We start from the raw sequence: 18,025 nt of genomic DNA, 5'->3' as shown, positions 1-18,025 counted from the left end.
TTCATGCATTATAAGTCAACATCTGGAGTGAAATCAATAATTTTAAAAAAATAATGAGTCTTCGAACTAAGGCGATATACCGATTTACATTAAGCAAGCAAGTCTATGTTCCTTCTCCATAGATACACAAGAAAATGTGACATTTCCAAAACATTAAACTTACCTTCTTCTACCGTTTGTACAATTATAATCGAGTGAACAAAACATCTCGGAATGTGCCAAAATTAACCAGCTTCATCAAGCCATATGATTTAATGATTGACATCGTGCCCTGTTCCCCAAGAGGGACTGTTTATTCATCGCATCTGGCAGATCCATGTCTATCTTTTCGGAAGTTTCATGAGGTGCTCTACAGGGAATCAAATCTCAACAGGGAGAAAAACGGACATTTTAAAATAAAGTTATAATGTTTGCGTGGACCGCAAACCAATGTACGATGTGATGCGTGCACAGACAAGCAGGAAAGATGGTGGAATATCTGCAATATTTATTTAATGGGCGATTAAACTTTGTGATGTCTCGAGCGTTGTTCTCCATTAAACAGCAACTATTTTGTGGATAAAGTCATTATTTGAACGAATTCACTTTATTTCTTTAAGAGATGCGGATGAAGTGAAGACCGGCTTTAAAGTTAACGGGATCCTATATGGCATGCAACCACAGCCTGGCCAGCCGTTCATAATCAACCATTTAATGGGAGTGCTTGCTCGAGTGCTTAAGCCTCTTACCGAGCGTCCTACAGTCGATAGCGATACAGTTTGTGTCTCGATCGGGATGTACACTCGGCAGTTGCTACAACGTAGACGTGCATGATTTACAAAGGTAATTTGGTTTCTCTTTGTGAGTTTCAAAGCAAAATATATTTCAAAACACCCGCTATCCGAGCCGTTTGCCGTATCAACGTATTTTCTAAAAATTACAAAGCCAAATTTTCTTTCCACCAATCACATGACGATTGTCAGCTGTTTATTAAGATTAATGTTTCTGCACATCTCCCTGAAGCATCTATAATGCAAAGTTGTTTTTATAATTTGTTTGTTGAAGTTTCCCCAAAACAAGGGTGAAAGCTACTCATGGTTTTGTCTGTGGTGGATACTCAAGGTGTCCACCACACGTCTGCCTTCCTTTCCTCTCATCTCTCCCTCCCTCCTCGCTCTCCCCCCTCCACCTCTTCACTTTCTCCCTCCCCCCTTCAGTATACCAATCAGTGAAGCAACGGGTGGTATTTACTAGTGATACAATAATGGACAATGTATGCATCAAATATGCAGGTCGGGGCTGGTGGAGGCCTTGAATTGAGGAAATGAAAAAAAAGAGAAAAGGAAGAGAAAGTAGGATGATAGATGTAAGAAATGAGGGTAAAGGTTTGCGAGAGGAATGGGAAGATGAAAAACATGTGTGTATGGAACATATGCTGGTGAAGGGATTGGTTGGGGAGGGTGTGTGTGTCGGGTTGGTTTAAATGTCCACTATTAACATATATATAAAAAATTGATGGATAATTCCAAACAGGAGATAATCAGGATGAATATCATAAAGCGCAATAAATAGTCTTGCTGATGTAGGTTAGTGTCGGTCTGCATCAGAAGGTAGGTAGAACAATTGATGGAATCAATAGCATGTTGACCGAGGGACGTTAACTATCATAGGAAGTAAGAACAAGCTTACGTTTGGGGTCTTATCCCTTCATCAAAGCAACCCCCCCCCCCAAAAAAAACAAAAAAAACAAGAGCAAACACTCAAACGAAGGATCAATGCCCAAAATTGGCACAGCTTCTCCTTGCTTCCCATGGCAGTTTGTCTACCTCAAACTGCCTGTTGATTGCAGCCATAATCTTCAAGCCTAAATGAGATAAATGTGCAAATGCATCAAACACTTCCCTCCTCACTCCTCAGAGGCTGAAATGTTAACATACCTCATCTCTGGCATCAAGAGAGCTTTTTTGATCACAGAGCAAAAGGACAGACTGAAAACAGCCACAAAGCGCTGCAACAAAACAACAAAACCAAATGATGAGCCGACACTTCTGACACCGTTACTTTGAGTTCTTTATTTGGGTGAGGCTGAAAATACTGTTTTGTCTGAAATGTTTAAACTTACCTGCGTAATGCAGAGCTGTCTTTCCTGTATGATCTACCTTATCCGCAGGACACTTGTGCTGCAGATAACAACGCAAAACCAGCAAATGTCATACATAGCATATCACATGTGGAAGTACAATCTATATTAAAATATTGTCAGATGTTTTCAACTAAGATTGAAAAAGAAAATAAAAATACCATCTGGTGCCGACATGAGCTGGCTATCCCATATGACTGTGCTGACTTGATTTGAGTATCATGGTGCAAATGCTCTCAACATCTCGATGATTGATTATTCTCACATTTGAGATATAAAACAGCCATTGCCTATGCTCAAAGAAGCAAAATACACAGCATCATGTTATAAAAGGCAAGAACAATATACTGTTGGTTTAACTAGAATGGCACTCTTCGACATCACGACATCAACAGATATGCCTCGTCCCACCTTATTATTGAAGGCTTTTATATATTTTTTTTAAATGCCTGTTGAACCACATGGCCGATGAAGTCATCAATTCTTTTCCCCATACGACCATCAAAAATTATCATACTGATCAGATAAAGCTTTCACCATATGCAATTATGACATCATAATTTTCATGTTATGAAGCTACCTATGACATGAGTAAAATAAAAAAAGAAAATAAAAAACACTTATTTCTCATGGGGAGTAATTCACATGTGCCAGGTTTTCATTTTTTTCCAGGGAGTGGTTTTGGAGATACAGATGTCCAAAGTTTTTCCTTTTTTTGCAAAATGGCTGCAACACAATGTGACCTTTGACATCATTATTTTCATTAAAACATTTCAGATGAGTGGTCGCACCTATGGTGAAAATTTTGTATCAATCAGTTAAGTGGTTGCAGAGAAAACAGAGAAAATTATCACAGACAGATGTATGGACGCACAGAAAACCCAAAAACATAATGCCTCCGCCTACTTCGTCAGCGGAGGCATAACAACAGTGATCAAAGGAGGGACTCTTAAAAGTTTTAACTACTTCAATTTCTTTTGTTTTGGTGCAAACTTTTAAGATTATTTTTTAAATTTAGGTCACCAAATATCTGTTGGTGACTCGGATTAGTTATTTACTTTTGTACATTATATATTTACACTAGAAGGGCACTCTTCAATTTTCGAGACATCGCTAGATATGCCTTCACCCACATTATTACATCACATTGCTGCCAAACCATGTGACCCATGACATCGTAAGTGGAGAGGGTTTTGTTCCTCATGGACAGGCGATCGTACCTGTAAAAGTTTTGCCTCGATCTGTTCAGCCGTTTGAGAAGATTTTTGAAGGCTTTCATGTTGGGATTTTTTTTTTTTTTTTGCCAAACCACATGACCGATTATGTCTTCTATTGCCTCCCCCCCCCCCATACAATCTAGCCCTATATGACCATCAAAAATTTTCATACTGGTCGGATAAAGCGTTCGACGTGTGCAATTATGATATCAGAACTAAGCCACATGACATTTCAAAAAAAATCATATATTTTCCCATGGGGAGTGCTTGACATGTGCCAGGTTTCAATTTTTGCCATGGAGCGGTTTCAGATATACAGAGGTCCAAAGTTTTTCCCTTATTACAACATGGCAATCACACCACATGACCTATGATGTCATAATTATCATTAAAACATTCGACACGAGTAGTTGCTCCGATGGCGAAAAATTAGTTTCAATCGGAGAAGCAGTTGCAGTGCAAACAGAAAATTATCGGACGATCAACCCAAAAATATAATGCCTCCAGTGACTTCGTCAGTGGAGGCATAATGAAATATAGAGGCAATACCCCTGGGTGCTCACCTGTTAGTGGGATAAGATAACCAGGGAACCACTGGTGGGCATGGATGACCCACATAATATATAATGGAGAAGAAAGTAAATACCTATGGATTTCTTTTTATGCCGTGAACAAACTTTGACACATCATGGATGATGAACGTTGTGGTCAAGTTTCGTCGAAATTGTGTGGTGTGGTTTCAGAGAAGAAAACAAACACATATTTTGGGGGACAACCCTGCCTTACACCTCCTTAGACCCCGATTTTTCTAATGTCACGAACAAACTTTGGTACGTCATGGATGGTGAAGGTTGTCATCAAGTTTCATCAGAATTGCATTTGTAGTTTCGAAGAAGAAAGCAAATACCGATTTTGGGGCCAACTGATGGTGAAGGTTGTCATCAAGTTTCATCAGAATTGCATGTGTAGTTTCGAAGAAGAAAGCAAATACCGATTTTGGGGGGCAACCCCCGCCGACTCCTTTAGGGCTGTAATATTTTTTAATGCCATGAACAAACTTTGGTACATAGATGGTGATGAACGTTGTGATAAAGTTTCATCAAAATTGTACGTGTAGTTTCAGGCAAGTTGCTGCAAGTTTTTGTGGACAGATGGACGGATTGATAGACAGATGATATCCCATCCCATAAGCTCCCTGGAACTATGTTTCATGGAACTCCTTGGAATACCCCTGGTGGAATAATGACACTGAGGAGGAAATCAACATGGGACAGCATCAGCAAAATGTACCAATGAACCAATGTTATGAGCCCAATTTTTTTCATGTCATGAACAACATTTGGTGCATCAAAGGTGATGAAGGTTGTGGTCAAGTTTCATCAAAATTCTGTGTGTAGTTTCTAAGAAGAGAGCAAATACCTATTTGGGGGGGGGGGGCAACACCAACCTCCCACCCCCACCACCCCATAAACCTCCGAATACCTCAAGCTTTTTTAATGGCGTGAAAAAAGAAAATTTTGGTACATACGGGTGATGAAAGTTGTGGTCAAGTTTCATCGAAATTGTGTGTTAGTTTCAAAGCAGTTGCTTAAGTTTGTGGACGGATGGATGGATAGATGGACTGACGACGTGCCATCCTACAAGCTCCCCAGAACTATTTTCCAAGTGAGATAAACATAAATAATTTAGTTTAACCAAAGTAGTTTTGTTCCTTTTTCTTGAACCTATGTTCTCAAGTGGCTGGCAGGATAGCTTGGAATTAGATATATGCACACTTATGTCGAAGCTGTCTAACCTGGGTTGGAATCCCGACCCAGCTATAAACAGTCATCCTGGGGTTTCACAGGTAGGTCAAGGCATCAATGCGTGTGCCAATCCTCGGATTGATGATAAGCTGAGTGTCCCATCTGTTCGCATTATTTTGTCGATGTTGAAGATCTAATGGTTTCCTTCGTGAAGAGTTGGAAAGTTATTTCCGGCACCCTGAACAAAATTACTTACTCCAACAGCTTCATGCTTGCTCAGGAATTGCTTCTGCATCACAGACGCTCTGTAAAGAGTATGGAATATTGATGACGACGATATTCTCTCAATTATTGCTTTGCTTTATTTCCAAAATAATGGCATTACAACAAAATTGGCACACAATCACCAATTCACCATTGGACAATCTCTGACACTCATCCCGGTGTTTCACACGCAGAGCAAGCATCAATGTGTTTGCCATTCCTCAGCTCACCTTTCAATCAGATGTCCCAGCATTAGTTGGTGGACAATAAAGATCCCATGGTGTCCTTCATGAAGGGTAGGTCAGTTATCACTGGCACCCTGAACAAATTACAAATTCTTGCTCTAACCTACTTCGTCGATCATCAGGCTGGGCCAGCCATTTCATGTGAAAAGCTTGAATCTAAAACCTTCCCCGGCCAACCCCACGAGGCGGGAATAATTGTGGCCGTGAAAGGAAAACAATATTTTTATTGGCAAAGTACCATGAACACTTACTACCTAAATTATTGGAACAACTCACCCAAACTTCAAATGAATCCTTTCAATCCCTGTATGTGCATCGTTTTCTCCAAATGCAAAGCAGTACATACTATATACAGATCCACTGCAGGTATTAAAACTCGGTTGCAATATAAATGCTATGAAAGAAAGAGCAAATCGACATTTAAAGTGGAATCACTATCATGTGACAGGGTTTATCACATTTCCATCATTTTGGGGAACATCCACAGAAAAATGGAAGGTACTGTGGGATGCTTCCAGAGGACCAAAGTCACCAGACCAAATCAACCACTGCTATTGGACTGGCTTTGAAGGAGGATAGATGTTATATTACGCTTCGTATGTTTCAACGTTTGTTACAAAGTGTTTGTGACTTGTGACAGCAAAGTGCGATTCCATATTGGAAATTGAATGTATATTGGTTGTGTATGAATAACCCTGCATATTTCCTTACTGTCCCAACAGTTTTGGTAATGCAAGGAATCCCTCCAAGGGCAGTGTGTGCTGCTGTAGCTCACCTCATATGTAACATTTTCTGCCATTATTTGTAATCGTCCAACATACCTGGAGAAGTCTGTGCACACAATCGGTTCGCTTATGCTTCGCTGCTAAATGCAGAGGAGTTCGGCCTAAAAGCACAAAAACTCAGAAATGTTAAAAATGTTGGAAAACCTATTCTATCTGTTTTATTGCATTTTTTGCTTTGCAATGTCATTGCTAAGCCAACTTGGCACTTCTAGTCTTCAACGCCTTGGGACAGATGGATCTGGATGAATGGACCTCTTTTGCTCATACATACTATGCACTTAGAATAAGTTTAAAACTTAATAAAAAAAAACTACCAAACTATGCACAGCCTTTAGTGAAAACAAATTTTTAGAAAACAAATTTTAACTTTTAAAAACTTGAAAAACACACAAGAAAACAAATGTTAACTAATTATACATTTACGATCAAATTTATGTTTCAATAACTGGGTTTAGGTAAGCCTTCAATAACTGGGTTTGGGTACCAATCACCTTTGGGTAGGCCTCAAAGTCCGAGATATCAACCACCAAGTGGTCTTTATCTGGGACTTTGCAACAATGTGCACCAGGTGTTAAATATCCACATAATCCGACATATTACGAAATGAAAATCAATCCGTGGTTGAAAGATCAGACCTGAAATGGATCCGGAGATTAGCGCTTCATTGGTGGTACTTTTTTGTATCCTTGAGTAAGAATTAATTCAACCGCAAGTTGTTCTTCAAAGGAATTGGCAATGTTGTTGTTATGAAGGCGGTGTGGAGAGGGTGGTTGGTGGTTGACGTGGTGGTTGGTGGGTGGCGTGGTGGAGAAGGTGGTTGGTGGTTGGTCCAAAATAACGATAGTAAAGAAAAACGGCTAACTCAAAGACCACAGCCCTGTCCACACGGATAATCCCCATTTAACAACAGTGGGGAAATCTAACTGAGCACGGACTTATCGGCATAAATGAACTAAGGACCTATATGGTGTTCTGCGAATTTCCACAGCCGTAACACTACCCCCTCCCCTTTTTACAGACTTGTCCCGAGTCGTCGAATTTTCGTGTGCCATCATGTGTAAGTTTCCCCAAGTACCTTTTATCTTCGGATCTCTGAGTGCGATATTTAGTGTATTCGTGTCCCAAAAATAAATAACCTATGGGCTGAGTAACTAACTAAACAAACCCACTCATGCAGCCGGCTTAAACAAATTGCTGGCGCTATGACACACATGCAGGGGGAAGCAACTCATTTACAAATTTTACACTAAACCATGGCCCAAGACTGATAGACTCTGCGGGAAAAGAAGCAGGGAGCCAGGCTGCTCACACACAGTCTCTGGCTCATGAAACAAATGCAGGTGAGAGGGATTATTTACTGTCACCCTACGGTCTCTATCCCAACCTATCGCCTTTGCCTGTCTCTGTCCATACCCACTCCCTTAGTTTGCAAAAAAATCCAAATTTAGCCCCATCTTATTTTTTTGTTTTATTTTATTTTTATTTCCCCTTCTATAAATCGTCTCCCTGACTCCCTTTATTGTCTCTGTCCGGCTAACCTGTCATGTCTCCTAGCTGACTCCCAACCACTACATTCCCTTCCTCGAGGGGAATAAGGGAGAGCTTGCGTCCTGTGGCGAGGCCCAATGAAGCCTCAGAATGGCCTCCTCAGATTTCAGTGATCTTTTTACCCAAAGTGGGTCCAGCGGCCCACAACAAGAGCAAAGGGATGGATGGTGCAGAGGGGTACACTTCCTAATCTACCCTAACATTAAACTACCCTGGGGCTTTCCAAAAACGCCTCTCGCTTAAACTGCTGGTTCTATAAACCAAGATTCCTGTCGCCTGTGTTGGTGTCCTCACAATTTTGGGCCTCGACCTCGAATTTTCCCTCATGCCCTCACACAGTTTCGTGGCTGGGATGCGTGGCTCCCTTGGCAGGAACTACCCTTTGCCAATTCTTCAACGATGGCACCCCCAGGCCCTGCAACTGCCTCTGAGCCTACCAGCTCCCTAAACACTGGGGAGTGCCCTCCATGGCTACTCCCCTGAAATGCTCACGTGGCAGGCTGGCGGCCCGGGCCCCTTCCCTGGGTGCCCGTGCCCAATGGCGCCCCGGGCCCCGCATCGTGCGGGCCCACCCATGCACACTACACTATCCTGGCCCCCCATGGACCCTTTGCCTACCGCGGCCGACTAGCCCGGTGCCCGGGGTACCCAATAAGCGATACTCACCATTCGTAGCCACGCTCCCAGCCCGTCCACAGGGCTCCTTCACCCCTCCAAACGGGTTTCGAGCCTACGTTCCCACCAACAGCAAAACGACCTCCATTTTGTCAATTTGACTAACCCACTAACTAACATTATACTGACCCCAGGGTCCCTTGGGTGGGAATCACTCCTCCCCCCAATCACTCATCGCACCATGCATTCCACATTCACTCCATTCACTCAGGTCTGCTGGCCCTCACTCATTCACCAAGTACATTTTCCATTTCATTTCACTCCATTGCTGATCACTGCCATTCTTCTCACTAAATTCCCGATCTACTTCGTGCTCCCTCGTCATCCTTTAAACTATAGCACATTCCATTTAATCTACGTGTGTCTGTAATGAAGTGTGTAGTGAAGCTCCGACGAGCAGAGCACATGTGTCCAGAGCACACAATCCATGACACTCACAGTCTGTCCATGTCTCCAAAATGGAAATCCATTTCCCATCCTAAATCTGAACTGCAATCCCTCGAACTAATCCATTCCACGGGCCCCATGAGGACTTATCCCTGTCCCATGAAGCCGGTCTAGCTAAGCAAACCCTTTCCCATAACCAGTGGTATCCTGTGCCCGGGCCAAGGGGGTCTTCCACCCCTTGCCCGGGAATCCTGTTCACCCGAAGCGAGGCTTGCTTTTTTTTTAAGCGCACACCAGTGTGGCAACTCGCAACCAGCGCTCTTTTCTCCGTGACGGCAGCTGTTCACGCACCTCGTCCCTCCTTGGACGGTACCATCCGGCAGGGATTTCCATCCTGCCGGATTCCGACCATGCAGCCACGACGTCACCTTGCGCATCCCAAGCAAGCCTCGCGTTTTGAGGGGTTCCCCACGCGAACACATGTGCTCTGCTCGTCGGAGCTTCACAAACATGCTCGCATGGAGAACCCGTCCAGTCCAAATCCATATCCAGCCTACCTTCTGACCGTCCGCGGGATCGGCTAATCCACCGTGTGCGTTTCCGGATCGGGCTTCACTCCCGCATGTGCGCACGTGGCGGCCTCGTGTGTAGCAAAGCACGGACCTCACGAGCGCTACCGTCCAAACCCGGCATGGTCCCCAAAACAGCTACGGCCGCTACTCAGCCTTTGTCCACCGTCAGGCACAGTCTTCATTGCACGCTCGCGCACAATGCTCACACACCTTGAGATAACATTCACACCGGGACATGCGGTTGCATGTTTCCGCATGCCAATCGCCATCTCCTCACATACAGCGACGTCACTCACACGGTCTCTCTCACACTCGGCCGTTCACTCACGCATGCCCTTTCACTCACACACGTGGTTGCACTCACACAGGGGATTTCACTCACGCATGCCATTTGACTCGCACACGCTGTCTCTTCCACACACGGTACTTCACACACACACACACACACACACACACACACACACACACACACACACACACACACACACACACACACACACACACACACACACACACGGTGTACTGGGAGGCACGCACTTCGGCTCACTCGCAACCTCGCACACCATTTTACTCACACACGCGGTCTCTTTCACACACAACCTTTCACCCAGGCTATGCGTGCTTTTCAGCACACATTTCGCCACACTTGTAAACACACACACCGGGCCAACCACGCTGGGGATTTGTGCCACTACAAGGGGTCCCGGGGTCTCCAAACCCCCCAAGCTCTGTGTGCACCCGCCAACAGCACTCGCCCCGTCTACCTCGCAAAGCTCGACCGGACCCACTGGGTCGAGATCCGCTTCAAGGGAGCATAGCGTCTCCCTCCATTCCTGAAGGAGGCTATCCGGCTGCTTGCACCAGGTCACGACACATTCCCCGAGCTCCCCCTCACTGTACTCCACTACCTCCATGTGTGTGTGCTCGTCTTTCACCCCGTCTTTATCGTGTAGTCTCTCCTCTACCGTTTCCACCTCCCGCGTCTCTGTTCATTATTTTACTTCCGTCTCTTCCCTTTTTATCCGTGTCTCTGTCACCATTAATTTTTCCATCGTAGTCACCTCCACGTGTCTCGTCCTACACGTCTCACGAATTATTGTGACCTCCCCCGCCTCCATTGCGGGGCCGACAGCCATTGCACTCCCTCCCAGTTCGTTCGCTCCAACACGTGGTGCCGCCATTATGCCCGCCTGCAGGCATCGCCCCACGCGCTGAATTTCACCCCGCAGTGCTTGCATATTTTCATCTATGGTGTTATTCATGCGATTTTTCATTTCCTTCATTTCATTTTTTATTTCGTCTTGCATGCCATCCATCTTGTTTTCCATCCTGCACGCATTTTCATTTATTTCGTTCTTCATCTCCTTTGCATTTTCTTTCATTTTGTGCGCATTGATATCCAATCTTGCCAGTATTGCCAATATCTGGGCCACTCCGCCTGCACCCAACGTAACCGATCCGCCCTCATCGGTCGCAGTTTCGCTGGGAACCAGGGAAGAATTTTGACGGAGGAGGGGTGGGGGAGGGGGTGTTATACACCACGGCCCCCGCCGCTGCGCCCAATTCGGGCTCTGGGTTCATTTGCGGGGGAAATTCAACCTGCATCATAGGCATGTTCTGCATGGTCATTTCGTCCTGGGCCATAGAATCTAACATTTCTAAATCTAATACCCCCTGCTCCCGTTCGCCTTGAACCGCCATTTTGCTTCTCGGAATTAACTTTAAACGCTCAAAATTTAATGGGAATTGAGGGTCGCTCTACACACCCTTGATCCAATTCCCGTTAATTTTGTTTGGAGACGGGAGAGTTTGTTTCCCACTCCTTGACACCAGTGTTACGAATCTGCGCCCGCCGGCGTGTGGACAGCCGCCTTTTAGCCGAATCGCGACGTACGCCCACCGGACGGACAATTCAGTCGCGACTTTCCGGAACAATTCCGAAAACCAGTCACAGGTGTGTTCCAAGCACGCACCACGGCCTAATCAACATTCTACCCGTGTGGGACAGGGTCAATCGCTGAATTGTCGATATACCTAATTATTCGCGCGGGTAGCCTACCGAGAGACCGTACCTCAGCGAGGTCTGCTTGGACACCAACCGCATAAGTGGTTCGTTCCATTCTGGGATAACCGAGCGGGGTATTATCGCGAGACCTCGCTGGACCCGATTCTTTTATCGGCTATCAAAAAGCCCGCTATTATTCCGAAGGCAAGATGGCAGTTTAATTGGGGAAAGAGAACACAATGAACGGGTGACATTTAAACAAGCACATTTATTATTTACAAGCACTTAACAACAATTCTACTTAACGGGACACGGCGCCACAACGTCCACACAAATAAACAAGGAAAGACCCCCTCAAAGACAAGGGGGTCAGACTAGACCCGTAGGACTTCATTACGTGGAGCTTGGCGGACCGAAGGAGTTCCACGAGACCGTTGCAGGTTACCTCCACCCTCGTGGTGCCTCGATGGGGCGACCCGCGACGTCCCGTCCCACGGTAGATAGCGTAGCGGCAGTTGAGCCCAGGCCTTGCCAAGCGGCCGGGTGATTTGGGCTTCAGCCGGCGACGCGGTGAGAGGAACGAATTGGTCTTGATGCTCTTCCAAAGTTGATGCTCTTTGTAAGAACCCCTCAGTTCCTCAGCGATGCTTGGACTGTCCCGAAGCCCGATCACCTCAGACCATTTGGCGCTGGCTGGCGAGCTCTCTCCGGCTCTCTCCACATGAACGCGCAGGTCTGTGTGGCACTGCAGGTTTGGCCACGCTCTCAACTCGCGTGTCCTCCACTCTACTGGACTTCTCCCCCGACTGTGTTCTCCAGACTCCAGACTTCACTGACTGACTCCACCGACTGACCCACTTCGAACTGGCGCTCCGCTTGGCCTTTTATAGGGCCCGAGAGACGAGATCTGACCTCCACTCTCTGACCTTCGACCCCCACAGGCCCCACCCCTTTTTCTCTTTTGATCCGAATTCCGAGGCGAAGCTTCCACAGAGCGGACATGCGTGAGATCAACGAACGTGCGCAGAGAGCGGACGTGCGCGAGATCACCAAACTTGCTCGGTGAGCAAACCCCCGCATGTGCCTGCAGCGATGCCGTTCGATGCGGACTCGCCGCGGCTGGTGCAAAGATGGCGTCGCTTCGGGCATGAAGGTGAGTCGATGTTATTCGGGTTGGTCTATTGGGGGAGATGTGGTTTAGGCAATGGTGGGGAGATGTCGTTGTTATGAAGGCGGTGTGAAGAGGGTGGTTGGTGGTTGATGTGGTGGTTGGTGGGTGGCGTGGAGAAGGTGGTTGGTGGTTGGCATGGTGGTTGGTGGGTGGCGTGGAGAAGGTGGTTGGTGGTTGGCATTGTGGTTGGTCCAAAATAACGATAATAAAGAAAAACGGCTAACTCAAAGATCACAGCCCTGTCCACACGGATAAATTCCATTAAACAACGGTGGGGAAATATAACTGAACACTGACTTATCGGAATAACTGAACTAAGGACCTCTATGGTGTTCAGCGAATTTCCACAGCCGTAACAATATATATATATATATATATATATATATATATATATATATATATATATATATATATATATATATATATATATATATATATATATATATATATATAGTTACGGTTGTGGAGATTCACAGAGCAGCATTCAGGTTCCCCGAAGATCAGTTATTTCGATAAGTGTGTGTCCAGGTTAGAATTCCCCACCAATGTATAAAAGGAATTATTCTTGTGCCGGGCTGTGCATCTTTGAGTTAGCCATTATTATGTTCTATCTTTTATTTCAAACAAACAGCATCTCTTCAAGGACACCACTACAACCATGCCACCTCCACCACCACAACAGCATCTCAGCAACCACGCCATCCCCACCACAGCGACAACCACGACATCTCAACCACCACACCATCTCCACAAACACTGCCATTAGGTGCCACATTCTCCAGAAGGATGACCCTCCTCTACAAACAAAAAGAACAACTCGCCAACTCCCGCCCCGATATTCTGGAACGGGTAAACAGAAGTGACGGTTGGGGCAGGTCCCTCAGAACGGCATAAACAAGGATGACGGTTATTACAACAACAAAAGATACAAGCCCGATGACGCCTGGGATTTCCCCCCCCCCCGCGGGCTGGGAAGGGAGGGGCGAACGCCCCGGACCCGATAAAGGGCCGCGTTGGAATGCCGAGAAGGGAGTTGGTGAGAGAGTCGAGTTGGTGAGAGAGTTGGTGAGTTGGTGAGGGAGGCAGTTGGCACGTTGGCGAGAGAGTCGGTTGGCGGTTGGGGGGCAATTCGTTGGAGATTCGGGAGACGGCCGTGGAAAGTCGGGCAAGCTGCTAGGCCCTGGACCAACCAAGCCGCTGTTACAACAGCTGCCGCGTTGACAATAGAGACATACAGAGGGTCGCCGACAAAAGGATCCTTCAAGTCACCACAAAGGTGGAGAGGTAACCTGCACGGTCTCCCAGCTCCGAGAAATTATAAAGGCTTACGAGCCCAGTTCTCTTCTTTCTTTTCTGGGGTTTTTGCATGAAAGTCTGTGGCGCCTAGTCTGGATAAGTAGAAATTGTTGTAAGTGCATGTACATAATAAAGACATCAGCTGTAGATCTTTTTGCTTGTCTCTTGTCCTCTACCCCCATTCATTGCCTTGCTTGCATATGTGCATTGGAAATAAATGTTCCCCATTGCTTGAATATTCACCTGCTTGTTGCGTCCCTTCCTCCATTGAAGTGCCGTAATTGCATTCGGAATAAGTAGCTGGCTGATTAATAGCCGAGAAAACGTACATCTGGTCCGACGGGGCTTGGCGATATAAAACACAAACAAATCGGCAAATCACAAACGGAATGAGCTGCTTAAAGCGGCTTGTTTTTGTGCAGGCTCCCTCGAGGTGTAAATCCCCGGCATTTCTGTCTGCGTGAATAATTAGGTACATCGACAATTCGGCGATCAACCCTGTAGCGCATGGACAGAAGAGTTGGCCGATCTATGGTGTGGTTCACAACACCCGTAGCTAGGTTTCGGCGTTGATCCGAAAGCTGCGACTGGATTGCCACGTTCGGTGGGCGCGCGCGGCCACAATCGGGAAAAGGCGGCCGTCCGCACGCCGGAGTGGCGAGAATCCACAAGAATATATTTTTTTACTATTTCAATGTCACTGGGCATAGCAGACTTTTGCAAAATGCAGAAATGAACTAGTAAGAGGTTTTCTACATTTTGATACATAGTAAATGTAGTGTATGAAAATGTTTTGACCTTCACCTCTTTTGCAGTAAAATGCTCATATTATATTCAAACATGCAGAGAAAGAGAAGGGGATAAAATTGCAAAGAAAACTGAATAAAAAGTCCAAAAAAAAAAGAATATATTTTACAATAAAATTAAAGCAACCTGTGGGAACTTCGTACCAGAAGTATCGATTGCCGTGACATCAGCCCCATGGCTCAACATCACGTCCAGACAGTCAACTTTACCCAAACTGGCCGCAAGATGTAGGCTGTGGACACAAGCACACACGAGTACGCACGTCAATGAGATGTCTTCGTAAAAGATGTTCGTCATTTAACTTGGTAGCAATACTGAGGAAACTTCAAATTAACTACCTACACAGACCCCATCTGATTATTTTTTTTACCTTTGTGACCTGCTTTGAATTCAACACAGCAATAACCTGAGAGATCATAGAACATCTTACCACATACGGTGTTCAGTATGTAATTCAACTTGAAATTAAATAATGATTTTAAAGGTCGGAAAAAAAACAACAAAACAAAATGGAAGTTCACCACCGTTGATGCAGCGTTTAATACTCCACCTTATTTAATATGTCCAAGTACAGTATTGCAAAACTGGAGGTTTTTGGAAGTGGAAAGAAGGTGATTTGTGTTCTACAGTGTGCAAATATACAATTAAATTGAAACAAAATCAAGATTTTAAAGGTCATATAAAAAATATTAATTCTGGAAGTTTAACGTTGTTGTTGCAGAGTATTTTAAACCACCTTATTCAACACATTGCATTAGTTATTCGTGCCTGTTGTTTGTGTCCTTTTATGATGTCCGTAAAAACAGTATTTCCTGTTTGCAATGATATTAAATGTTGTTTAACTGCCAGACAGATTTTTGTTTTTTTTTTTCTTTTTAAAGCATCTCATTACTCCCTGTGCATGTGTGGTTGGGTCAAATTCGGAGCCAAAGTACTGCTAAACGACAGATTTATTTTCCAATTCATATTCAAAACATAATATTCAATTGAAACAAAGTTGTTAATTGATCATAAGCAGATTTTGTAGATGGACAGATGTGAACCTATTGCTTAGCCCTGCTTTTCGCTTAGTGTGTATGGGTTAATAACTTTTATGGAGGCAGATGCTTGCCAAATCAAATTCAATCATTCTAATAGGGGGCTGTGATATCATGCTCACCAATTCAAATATGTCGAGATATTTTAAGTTGGAGCTATTGCTTTTAAAGCGTAGCATATATGGCAAGGACATCCCACATTCCAATCATTTGTGCAACTTTACTGGACTGTACAGCACATCCAAACTGGCTAGAGTCGACTTGGAGCCTCCAATAATTCACGATGATGAATGGCAAATTTAACAAAATGGAATGAAAAATAAAATTACTCCGTAGAGAAGATCTATGAAGTCATAAACCAGCTCAGCAATTTAAGTCGTTCATTATTACCATAAAACAGCCAACCCTCATGTTGACGTGGATTTGGCAGACTCACTGCGAATCAAACGCACATCGGCCTGTGGCAAAGGGACATGTCGTTAACCCCTCAACTAAAGATCCAGCTCTTTAAAAATAAAAGAAAGATGATAACTCCGGTGCTTGTGCAGTGTATCCATCAGACTCATTGTGAGTTAGTGGAAGCGTCGAGTTGACTGGCGACAATTCAAATGCACAGTAAAGTACCCTGAGCAAATGGAAATGGGTTTCAGTTGCCATATGTCATGAAATAGAAGGGACAGATCCAACCTCAAAATAAATACATAAATAAATAAATAATCACCAATTTTAATTGGATCTTGAATGTATCCATTTATAAATGGAGAGATTCCAATTCATATCATAATGCTGATTTCACAAGAGGTACAAGTAGTTTTCGAAAACAGCAGCAAAATAATTGATTGAAAACTGTCTTGCAATTTTAAACAACTAATAATGTCAGTTAATTTGATTCAAGAACAAGAATCAAAAGAGTGGACCTTCATCGAAGCACGTCATTCGATAAGTTCTAGGCCGGGGACAAATCAAGGAAAGCTTATAATTAGTGTATTGGATGTTGTATGTGGGTGAGGTTTGGGTTGATGGAGACCATTAGAGTTTCTTTCTTGTTGCAAATGCTTGGTGGTAGCTCGTTTAAGAGCTTTGGTGGGTGAACTGAGAAAAGTATTAATACATTTCCTGGATTTAGAGGGTGGGAGATCAGATCTGTGACTTGCTACAGGTATCATGTAAACCTAAACTAACCTGTTTCAAGGTCTGGTCATTAGCGACTAAACTGTCTCCCCCACCGGGTTTTCTTGTGAGGAGGGTATATGATATGGACACCCAGCAGGATTTAAAACAAAACCTGTCAAAGGGCGGAGGAGCTCCATGGACTTAGGGTGGCTGGTTCATGGTTTCAGCACTGCACCCACAAGCTCATTGCTGGACTTGGTATTCCAACACTGGTGGCGCAGCAAAGGAGATTGACCACGTTCTCATTGATGGTCACTGGAGGATGATCCAGAACCACAGGGTCGACTGGAGGAGTGCTTAGTTCCTCAATACGAAGCACAGGCTTGTGGTAGCAACCCTGAAGTTGCAGCTTAAGTCTGAGAAAATGGTACCATCCCAGCATAAGCAGGATGTTGGCAAGCTCAAGGGTGAGACGGTAGCTTCGTTGCTTGCGAACAGGCTGAGTGGAGATTTGAGAGATCTGAATACTTTGGAGAATACTGAAGAGTTGGGGAGTGTCTTCAAGACCACCATCCTTGATGTTGCCAGTGGATGTCTTGGAACTCACTGTCGGATGAAGAAGAATTTTGTCTCTCAAGGGACACTGGATACCATTGACCAGTCGCAGGGCCAGGCTTATTGTCAGATCTTAGCTGTTCACGGAGTTTAATTGAAAAAAAACCTGTACATGTGCTGAGGGTGGATAAGGAGGCATATGTATGAGGAATCTGAGGGGGAGAGCATCACCTGCAGTCAATCGATTCTCATCCTGTTTACAGGGGAATTCGCACATTGCGTTCCTCCAAGCCCGTCCCTCGGTGTACTGCAGTTAGAGTAGAGGGAGAGGGCTCTTGGCAGAGGCATCCAAAGTGAAGGCCTGCTGTTCCAGTTACTTTGAGCTGCTGTACCAGGCTGATCCACCAACTGTCAAGTTGGATGTCAAGGGTGTTACTATCCCTATTGCTGACCCTCCAATCAACTGTGATCCACCTGTGTTTGT

At 44.8% G+C, this 18,025-nt stretch overlaps 1 protein-coding gene across 2 annotated transcripts in view; it reads right to left on the bottom strand.

The window, feature by feature from the left end:
* The window catches only part of LOC147017015 (uncharacterized), a 99,288-nt gene that overhangs the window by 63,233 nt on the left and 18,030 nt on the right, over positions 1 to 18,025 (bottom strand). Inside the window, exons 1-5 of one of the 2 annotated variants that reach the window (XM_085846355.1) lie at positions 14,980 to 15,055; positions 6,412 to 6,476; positions 5,338 to 5,386; positions 2,102 to 2,159; positions 1,917 to 1,987 (exon numbers count right to left, since the gene is read on the bottom strand). In XM_085846355.1, coding sequence (XP_085702481.1) covers positions 1,917 to 1,987; positions 2,102 to 2,159; positions 5,338 to 5,376 — 168 coding nt within the window. In that variant the 5' untranslated portion in view covers positions 5,377 to 5,386; positions 6,412 to 6,476; positions 14,980 to 15,055. Of the gene's footprint in view, positions 1 to 1,916; positions 1,988 to 2,101; positions 2,160 to 5,337; positions 5,387 to 6,411; positions 6,477 to 14,979; positions 15,069 to 18,025 lie in introns of those variants that run through there. The other variant, XM_085846354.1, reaches the window with a different exon arrangement.

Source organism: Eptatretus burgeri, chromosome 11, assembly GCF_056783735.1.
Source record: "Eptatretus burgeri isolate ZD-2024b chromosome 11, Ebu_testis_v1, whole genome shotgun sequence".
In the NCBI taxonomy this organism is placed as follows: Eukaryota; Metazoa; Chordata; class Myxini; order Myxiniformes; family Myxinidae; genus Eptatretus; species Eptatretus burgeri.
This window is presented reverse-complemented; position numbering and strand designations above follow the sequence as displayed.